The sequence below is a fragment of the Lytechinus pictus genome, chromosome 17 (assembly GCF_037042905.1).
Source record: "Lytechinus pictus isolate F3 Inbred chromosome 17, Lp3.0, whole genome shotgun sequence".
NCBI classification, from domain to species: domain Eukaryota; kingdom Metazoa; phylum Echinodermata; class Echinoidea; order Temnopleuroida; family Toxopneustidae; genus Lytechinus; species Lytechinus pictus.
Window position 1 is genome coordinate 29,552,724 of NC_087261.1, and position 11,219 is coordinate 29,563,942.

The window sequence follows — 11,219 nt, forward strand, 5'->3', positions numbered from 1 at the left end:
TTACTTGCCCAAAGTTTTCTGATCGTATTACCAGGTCAGTAACTTGCTTTAGCTACGCGAATTGCGTAAAATTAAGCATTTTGATTGTTTTGTGGACTCAAATTTTCAAGTTGGGTACAGGTCGTATACCATAGTAAATCGCGACTTGTATTTTTCTGATACAGTTCGCAAATCAAGTTGCGACTTGTTTCTTTACAATTCGCAACATACTTTGCGACTTGTAGGTTTGATATTTACAATTTACAGGTTATTCATTGAATCTTTTGTGACGAGTACTTTGTAAATTCTTAGTGTAATTTGTAACATAAATATATTGTACAAATATTATCTCTAAGAGACTTTGGTAATATTTCATTGTCCCACCTACTGTTGAACCTTTTGGAATACAAGTTTAAACATTGAAATAACATGGATAGGTCAAGGGACTACGATTATAACCGTTCGAGTTCTTCCAGCGATGATTCCTCCCATAAGTCTGATAGGTATCATCATCGCTGGTGGAATGAACGTGAGGTCTCGAGTAAATATGATAAATATTCAGATTCCTCTGAAAGGAGGAATTCTAAAGATGTAAAAAGTAGGTCGATGGGAGATCGCGATACTTCCCCTCAACGTTCACGGCATTACCGCAACGCTCATGGCGATGCAGTAAGTCCTGACAACGGCCAAGGGGAAGAACAAGTCAACAGAACTAGGGATTACCTTGACAGATTCCATTCGCGCCGCAATCAGAGAGATCGCTCCATTTCCCCACGACATGATTATAGGGGAGGTGACTATTATTCTAGCGAGACTCCATTGCGAGGCGAATGCGATCGTCATCAATATGATTCAAAGGGTGATAACTGTCATGAGCCTTCCCCTCGTCACAGTAATAGACCGCATTACGAATCCCCACAAAGATACAGGGATGCTGATTATTATGACAGTCATTACAATTCTCCACCGCGAGACAGGGATGATTATCGTTATTATGATTACCCAAGAGATTACGACCATTCTCCACGTCGTGGGAGACGTTACGAATTCCCACCCAACTCTTATCGGGATGATTATGATTATGATCGTAACTAATCTCCAATCCGGCGTTGGGGCGATGATCGTAAATCACATTCGCATAGGTATCGAAACAAATATAGATCTCCATCACCTTCTGAAGAAAGACGGAGGGGTGAAGAATATAGGCGGGATCCCCCGAGAGAATCATTTTATGATTCACGGATGCGAGGATGGGATACTCGTTCCTCTTCACCTGTTCGTCGTTCTCGATCACGATATGAAGAACGGAAGGATGACGGGCATAGTTGGTATCCTCTTGGCGAATCAGTTTCTGATTCTTCCAGGCGGGATGCTTCCTCCCCTTCATCCATCCGCTGCTCAGAAAGGAAGGGTAAAGGACAAAGGCAGTCTTCCCCTCGAAGATCATTTTCTGATCCTCACCGGCGGAACACTCCCTCTCCTTCACCCGTCCATTCTCGAGTAAGCACCGAGTACCCCAGCACGTCTCTTTCCCGGGTACGGAAAGATGAAGGACACCATGGTTCACCCCCTCGATCCTCTCATGATAATCAATATGATCAAAGGCATGAGACTCAGTCCCCTTCATCTTGTCGTCCTTTAAACCGCAATGGGTACTCAAGGGCTTCTTCATCTTCTGAAGAATGGGCAGTCGAAGACTGTAAACGGTTAACCCCGCAATCATCTCATGAGCGTTTGAGGGATACTCGTTCCCCTTCATCTGCCCATCTTCAGTGTATTGGTAATGGATACCAGAGTGATGTGAGTAGTGGTGTCAGCTCAGTGGCAACCTCAAAACCAAAGCAAACATGTCAAAGAGCAAAATCTTTGCCCTCTGTTACACACACCTCCTCACTCAAGCAGATCAGGGCAACCCCAGGTTCATTAGGATATAAGGGACCGAGTGGGGAAAACAAACAATTTCCCCCTCCCTCTGAAGCTCTAACTAAACAGTCTGGTCCATTAGAGTATAAGCATGATAAGGGACCGAGCGGGGAAAACGAACAACTCCCCCCTCCCTCAGGAACTCATTCTAAACAGTCAGAAGTACTTGAAAAAGTTAGTGCTCATTCTATCAATCATAGGTTAATTGAAAATCGAGTTACTCTTTTGGAATACAAGATGGACTTCGTGCTTCATCGCCTAAAAGCACTTGATGCACTAGAAACATCTGTCGAATACCTGACAGCCAAAATAGAGCAACTAACTTCAGAAAGGAGTACAATACAAGAACCTAGCAAGGGTAACCCTAAGGGTCTTCCTGAGGCTGCTAAGAATCAGACCTCTTCCATGGACTTAAAGAAACCTTCGATGTTAGTGCAATCAACACCAGATCAGAGTGTCTGTTGCCATGGAAATGAGAAGCCTGGTCCTTTTGAGCCCAAGACCCTGCTTAATGAATCGGTATCCAACACATCTGAACTAAATCAGGGAAACGATCTGGGATCAGAGGAGTGGGTCCGACCTTGATCCCAATATGTAAGGACCAACCCTCTCCCCCTGTTTCAAAGTCGCCAAAGATCACAACTATCATAAATAATAACTCTTCCTGTCTGGGTAGAGGTTTTTCAATGTTTCCGGCAGAAGATTGTGATCAATTGAAACAGTTGAACATGTACATGTATGGCCAGCAGACGATTAGGGATGCACTTGGGATGCAAGGTAGACCCTCCACATCTCATGATGGAGACGGGACTCTATTGTATGCCTACATCTTGTTCTCCCTTGGAGATACTCCATTTTTCTCTTGCACCCCTTGGCTGCTACCTCCATGGCCACCACCTAGAAAAAGATGAAAGGGAGAGGAAGAAGTGAAGATAAAGTAGAAGGGATTTTCATTGCAATATTTTATGACAGCCAGATTTTAGGATTTAGTTCTGGGCACACCAAACAAGATGTCTTTTTCAGTGCTCCATATTACTAAAATTACATTAAAATTGCATTAGTTTGCATTCAATCAAATCCCTCAAATTCTGGCACATACCTGCATGCAATTAAAGGACTTCCCCCTTAGGTCATTTAGGCCCGAGTGTAAGTTTATTGGGAAGTTGATTATAATCAAATAACAACTATGACAGAGAACATTACACATTTTGCAATGATATCCCTAACACTTTATCAAGATAAATGAAATATTCATACTTTGCTGATTTTGTAAACCAATTGCCTTTTGCTGTTGCAACTGTTTTTATAAATATATTTTATATATGGGGATAGGACTTTATTCTTCGAATTTTATGTCTTTCTAGAATTATGCACATGTCAAAACTTGTACCTCAATAAGTCAGAAAACATTTTGATGTTTTATCTGATGTGCATTAACCAGAAGTACCAATTGTCCCATTTTAATATTATGAGGACAAAATTTATCAAGGAGTTTGCGGACAGTTAAATATTTTAGCAAATCATAATCATAATGAATCATCTTGTGAAATTCGATGTGGCCACATTACTTTCGAGAAACATTTAAGTGGCTTTATACGCCAGACCGCCAATTGTTCAAATGCTATATAGTTTTGTGGTTTACACTTACCTTTTAAGGACTGCATTGCTCTTGAAGTAAACAAAGGAAACATAATTTAATTTGCTAAATATGAATAAGGTCCTTCCTCTATTTTAACTGTAGTTACTTTTAGTAATGTGTGGGTTTACCCTAGAGGTTCACAAGGTCTTTATTGTACCTGTTTGGATGAAAACAAGACACATTATTATACATTGAAGATGCACTAATGAGACACTGATAATTCATGCAATCGTTTTGAAATTATGAATTATAAATAGTAAATATACAATGACTTTCAGAATCACAAACCATTTTATTGTGAACCCTTTCTTGTGGCCATTCTTGAAAGTTGAATCTCATTGGGTAATCCCAGATGTGCATGTATGCTGTCCATTCTCCAATATTTCTCACTGCATACGCCCTCGAGTTGTGTATTGTAATGTTCGAATCAAATATACTTGTGCTAGGGCATATACTGATGTAGAAATAGAATAGTCGATCAATGATTATTCAGTATTCAGGGTTATATTTTATTGAGATGGACATGATACATGTAAATAATGAAAGTAGGCCTAAATCCTATGTCATTTACAATTTTTAATATATGGCTAGATTTGCAGTTTTTATTTAAAAGACATTGTCGAGTTTTTAAAAGGATTTTAAGATGGGCCTGGTTTTTGTTGGTTGGGGGGAATATAGTTAATGGTAAGGTTTACTATGTAGGGCAGGAGACCCTGCCCCTGATTCCCCTGGTTTCCCCCGATCAGTAGCCCTTGCTGCCCAGTCAACCGTAGGCCCGGCAGCCACATATATAAAGAGCTGCCACGCCGGGCCACGGGAGAGACCATTATACCAGAGACCATTTTATACCAGACCAGAGATTATACCAGAGATTGTGAGCTGCATGGAACTTCGTCATCGGATACAGGTGATGTCTCTCGTCTCTCAACAACCAAGGTAAGCAAGTTTACCTTAACACTTTCCTTCTTCTCTTAGTTTGTTTAATGCTTTATCATATATGTCTTGTGCACATTATCAGTTGTTCCCCATTCTTTTCCCCAAGCTTATGCACCAGTTTATTATGCCTTTCTTTGTAACCTGTTTGACCCACCTCTCACTAATTCTCTTGTTATTCATCTCTTCCTCATACCCTCTATCACTGTTTTGTTCCAGATCCTGTTTGATGTTGCCTGCCTCATTATCTTAATCCCTCTTGGCTTGAGGTCTTTTACTGGCCTTACTTACACTAACTTCCCTTTGTGTCTGCCTACTCCTTTTCTTTCATCCCCTTCACTAACCTGATTGGTCTTCTCTACTCACTAATGCCCCTTTTGTCTCCTTATTTCTAGTGTTGCTGTAGCTTGTCTGTAGTCTATATTATGGCTGTTCCACTTTATATGTTTGTCATTTTGCCTCCGACGAAGATTCTGCTAGGATCGAAAGCTTAGGCCCCTTTTGACTTTCTAATTTCGATTTTGAATGATGTATTTCTTTCCATCATAAAAGACCAAAAATAGTAAGGGGGACATTTGATATTGTGCCCCCCTAATATTTTGGGTAGGGGGGACGCGTCCCCCTGTCCCCATGGGATTTCCGCCCATGGTTGATCTGGACAAGTCTCGGGCTAAGTCGTAACATTTTTACCGCTTATAGTAACTCGCTGGTCCAGACTAGGCCTGAGCTAAGCCGTAAAATTTTAAGTTTATGAATGGCGCTGGCTAAAATAGCCAGCGCTACGCCCGGGCTATTTTGGTGCTACGTTTCTAAGCACCCAAGACCCTATATCGTATCACTCTTTTATATTCTTTTTTGGCACAAATCAATAAAAAGAAGGTTAATAATGATATTGTTATTTTCGCAGACGTCATTTTCTAAGTCTCTCTTCTCTCCTTGATTGTAAACAGAATGCTCGAAACATTTGCTCATTGCACTAAAATTTACATGGCTGACAGATTCATATTCATGCAATCCAAATAAGTGTATTTGTGAAAAATATATCGTTATACAACATGCTAGGTAACTTATTAAATAAATCACGCGGATTAATACGTATTTATTTTAACATATTCACCAGAAGATGAAACATTTTATAAAGCGCATTTGGTAATCTCGAAAATAAAACATTACTTTGGGACAGATCTCGTTGAAGAACTACTGCGAGCACGAATCGTGAATTAAATATTTCGCATCAAAATAACCAACGATACTCATATCTGTATTTTATGGTGGCCCTGAAGGGACATCGCAAATAGACCAAATCGCGAATATTCACGACGAAATTTGCGACGAAATTCACGACATCGTGAATTTCGTCGCCAATTTCGTCGCCAATTATTCACGACGTCGTGAATTCCGTCGCCAATTTCGTCGTTAATTTGTTTTGCTTGCCTGGGCGGTATGTGGGTTGAAACCAATTCGTCTGCTGCTAATTCCTCCACTCACAACAGGGTCTACATTCATTTAGTCTAATGCAATTCTGTCCATTAACTTTTCGCCTAACAACAATATGGTCCAATAACCATTTGGTCCAGTAATCACTTCGTCTTATCACCAGTTCGTCTATGACCATTTCGTCTCATAACCAGTTATTCTAATATCAATTTTATTTTCCTTAATTTCGCCCAACTAAAACTTAGTCCAATTAGACCAAACGGCATATGGAGTAAATTGCAATTGGACCAACTGGTTATTAGACAAAATGGCAGTTACACCATGTGGATAGTGGACGAACTGATGGTAGACCAAATGATAGCAGACGAGTTGGCATTATACCAATTGAAAATAAACCATTAAAACGACAAAACGATGTCCACTGCTATCCATTTTGCAAAGGCGGATACCATAGTATTTTTCATCTTTAACATGTTCAATGCAGTTGTAGGGTCCTTCAAGACAAAAGACAGCCATATAAGTGACGTCTGCTGCTTTTGATGTTGCTATTTTTTCCCTTTACGCTAAGCCATTTCAATCCCAGCTCTGAATAACGAATAATTCGTTTTCTTATATAGCTTGTTTCCCAAGGAGATGCAGAGACTTTTACCAAAGACACAGTCGTTGTCCTTATTTGATGAATATAATTAGGTGAAAGAAAAAAAACTGCAGCGCTGTCCAACAGTTGGTAAGATGAACATCAGCTATATTCATCCTAGAATTTATATAAATTGTACAATCTTCACTCATTATATACATATATACATATTACGTTAGTTAATATACTGAACATTCCAACCATGCCAACTGTTGGTTAAAAATTGTAGGCCCTAAAAATGAAATAGGCCTATGTCTTAACCAAAGGTTGGTACATAGATCCATGTGTTAACCAAACCGGTGAGGGGGTTTCCCCCTTTTTAAACAAGGCTTCAATTTTATGTTTCCTCCTAATCGAGGATTTTGTATAAAAAAAAATGCAAAGAATGGCCCAACTGTTCACAGCAAACTCCACGAGGCCTGATCTTCTCAAGCAGTGGATTTATATGTATTGAAGAAGTGTTCTAAGCGGTCGACACGGAAAGGGAATCTTATCAAAAGATCCAGTAATAATACATCGATACACCTTTGGGAAATCAGAATGTCTGAAGGCGTAAATGAAGGGGTTTACTGCAGAACATCCCAACATCAGACAATATATACATATGTCACTGATTCCATTTGATACATATATCAAAAATGGCATTGGTAAATAACATATCAGAAAGATCATAGTTATGGTTGCAAGATTTTTGGTGATCTTTAATTCACGGGCAATGATTCTGTTTTTCCGAGCGAGTTGCCTCTCCTCATTTGTTCGGCCAGTTGCCCGTTCTTGATTCTGAATTCCATAGTTCCGTGAAGGGCCGTCTTCGTTCGCTTGGTTTTCTTCCTGATCCGATGGATTTGCTCGTTGACCTTGGTTTGTTGGTCCTTGTTCTATGGCCGCAGCTACTCTTGTGTTATGAGCTTTGATAAAAAGAGCTATATTGATATAACATATCGATACCAACAAAACACATACAACACAAAATACCAGGTCGGAGGCGAACAGGAACATTTTCATACCATTGCTGCCAGGCACAATCCGATATATTTTTAAACTCCAGTCGTATTTCAATCGCCAGGGATCTGGAGAGAAACTTAGGTATAAGCAACCTGCTCCCGAACAAGCCAATGAAGTCATCATCATCAGTGTAATGTTCAGCGCTGTGAAACATCTGTTATAAGTAACAGCGGACTTTTTAATCTTGACAAACCTGATTATTGCAATCATTGTCAGTGTAAAAATGCTGGCAGTTATTGTAAAGAAAACTGTCGTTTCCAGAAGTATTAGAAAATTATCTGGAACCATCGGTTCTTTCCTGGAAAAAAGAGCCAAGGCCTGAAGAGGACCGGTGAAAGAGGAAGTCATAAGATCGTAGCAAGCAAGGCTAACAACAAACACGTTAGTTTTGGTTTGAAGTTTAGTTGACAAGAACACTGATAAGATCGTTAAACTGTTTCCTACTGTGCTAGTAAATGTTATTAAAATGAAGGATGAGCCGATTATGTATCGAGCGTAATCACTGAGTATCACATCACTTAAAATCTCTTCTGATGAGTTGCTATTGCGTGCCATCACTTTCCCTGGACTAGGTGAATTTAACAACCACAGAATTGTCATTAAAAATATTCAGATCATACAGTTCTGGACACTCACCTAGGGCTGCTCTTTACAAATCGTATGGTGATGGACCGACTGCATTTTATTTTCAGATTCCCAAATGCAATTAGCGAACACGGACATGACGGAGTCTTTTTATACAGTTGCTGTCACTGCATCCTGCATTTATCGCCAGAAAAAAAAAATATATTGGCGTTTTAGATATCATAGGAATATTAAATGGTAGAGTGCCTCCGGGTTTGTCATATTTTATGATATAAATTATGTATCAGGGAATTTCATACGCGGAGATTATTGTTAGGCAAGTGTCGATAAGGATTTCAGATTATTATCTTGTCAGATGATTACTAATCCACGAGTGCTCCAAGAAAGTAAAACCAACCGATGAAGCTTAACATCCTAAGGCAAACCAAAGTCCAACTGGCTACTAATTAGATATAAAATGATACATGTGAGATTGATAAATGAAAACAGGGGGATGGCCCTACTCAACATCAATTATGGTGCTGCTGGTCTACCGAGGGGTCTTCATATAGCTAAACAAAAAATGACACAATATAAATGTATACACAATACAAAAAATAAATACAATATGAAATCAAACTAACTGGTCATAACACCCAGTCAACCCCCATCCCCCCTAAGCTAAGTTAACACACCCTGAACTTCGATATAGCAATTGATGATGAAAATAATGTACAGTCAGATCAAGTTTAAGAATTGGTTATTACCTACGTTATTATTAAAGAAATATAAGAAACAGAACATTTAGCATCACGTGGCATTTCGTTAAAATATGACGTACCCCTGTATGAGAAAAATTATTCTGCAGTATTCAGTCCTTAGATCTGGAAGAGACAGATTTTTGTCAGAACTGAGAGAATATTTATGAGATGTAAATTGAAATGTATTATGCAAGTAAGGCGCACTTAGACCATTCATACTCGTATAAACCATTGAACGTTTTTTACACCTTGATTTTAGTGATTCCCAGTTTAAGAGTTAATGAACAGTATGGTTAGACATTTGTATGAACTAATCTTCATTATTATTCTACACACTCTATTTTGTACTTTTTTGGCAATTGTTGGGATTACATCAGCATATAAATCAAACATTGGCAACAAAAATACTGAACGGTAAATTAATTTTAGACTATCCTCTCTAAAAAATAAACGAAGCCGACCAAAGAAATTTACTAATTCACTAGTTTTAGCACAAATTTATCAATGTGGCAATTATTTTCACTCTGGATCAATAAAGTCCCCCAAGTATTTCTCACATTCTTTAGACTGAATACACGTTCCTGAAATTCTGACATTCTGACTTGACCCAATCAACGTATTTTCAATTTTGTTGACATTGAGATTTTATTTACTTAAACACATCAAATTGTATATACGTTTCAGATCAGCAATTGAATTGCTTTCAATGGGATTTACATCATTATCAGAAAAATACAAATCAGAATCATCAGCATATGGATGGATGTGACAGTGCTTAACTTGTTTAACCGAGTGATCTCTCTATATATGGTAAATAAAATAGGGCCCAATGTTCAGCCTTGTGGTACTCCATAACTAACAGGCAAGGCGTCAGATAACGTGAGCAAATCTGATCCGACGATTGCTCAGATCACTTTTGAACCATATCAGATATTCCAGTTGATTTGTTCAACAAAGTGTAATGTTCGACCGTATCGAAAGCCTTTTCCATATCCATAAAAAATTGCTCCAGTATATAAACCAGATTCAGTGGCGCGTACCCATCTATCTGTAACTCGAATAAGATACGTTATAGTCGAATGTTTTTTTTTCCTGAAACCAGACTGTTTCATTAGGAGTATATTATTAGCTCTTAGAAACTTGGTTAACTGCTTTTGAACAACTTTCTCCATAATTTTGGAAACCGGAGAGAGTATAGCGATTGGATGATTGGATGCTAATTTCAAGTGGATGATTTGTCACTCGATTAACTTAAGGGAATTAATTTAGCCTGTTTCCATCTTGATGGTACGACACCATCTGGCATTTATTTGTTTATAATGTAAGAATTGGACAATGATGGGGGCAGACCATTTTAGCATATTCATTGAGATAACATCGATTCCAACATATTTCTTTTATAAGCCACTTATATTAGATCCCTCGTCTTCAGTTACAGTGTGAAGCCATAGGAAATAATCAGGAGTATCACAATTAGAGAAGATATGGGGGAACTGTTGGTATATTCGCAGCTAGGTCGGCACCAGTGTTTGCAAAATAACTATCAAATATTTTATATCAGTGGATTTTCATACGGCTTTAGGCATCATTGATTTAAGAATTGTCCACACATAATTTTGTGAAATTGTTGATGATAGTTTATTCATAAAGAAGAATCGTTTACGATTCCTAATCTTACTTGTCACCACGTTCCGCGATTTCTTATATCTCTTCCACAGTTCACCTGTTCACCGTACATGAACTTCCTCTTCAAAAGTTGTCTTTGTGGTTCTATTGTTTCATTTAGCAAATTATATTTTACTTTAAAGGTTTTGCTTTACAACTGTCTCACTCGTTTATCAACTTCACAATATCAGGACACATCCTGATATTTTTAACACGTATTTTACGGATTGACATAATGTTTGTTAAACATATCTTAAAAAATAGATTTTTTCATACCCCCACAGCTTTATCAGAAACTTTATCAGAGACTAGTTATATGCGTTATACGGACGCCTTATTCGGGATGGATGTCGACGAAGTGATGACAGAGGATAGAGCAAGAGAATTCGGATGGAGGAGATACATTGCGTTCTTCGAGGCCGGTCTGAACCCAGAGGGAGTCTTGAGAGTGAATGAGTACATTCGTCAGAAAATGCTGTCCGTCGAAGCTTGGTGCTCCCCTTGAAACAGCTATGTTTTGTAAGGTATATACATGTTTTCTTTTACAGGTGAACAGGTTGTGCTTAAATATAGTGAGGCGTGACTGAAAATAATTTATTCACGATTGAAAGTCGAATTAGGGAATAACTTCAGTCACATGTGAATATTCGATAATAAATATAATTATGATCAACAA

At 38.6% G+C, this 11,219-nt stretch overlaps 1 protein-coding gene across 1 annotated transcript; it reads left to right on the plus strand.

The window, feature by feature from the left end:
- The first annotated feature begins 408 nt into the window (after window positions 1–408).
- LOC129261346 (uncharacterized) lies at window positions 409–1,074 on the plus strand. Its single transcript, XM_054899413.2, has one exon. The coding sequence runs from the start codon at window positions 409–411 to the stop codon at window positions 1,072–1,074; it is 666 nt and encodes a 221-aa protein (XP_054755388.2).
- The last annotated feature ends 10,145 nt before the right edge of the window (window positions 1,075–11,219 follow it).

Excerpts from the sequence above, each read along its gene's own strand:
- LOC129261346 (XM_054899413.2), top strand. The coding sequence starts at position 409 with ATGGATAGGTCAAGGGACTACGATTATAACCGTTCGAGTTCTTCCAGC.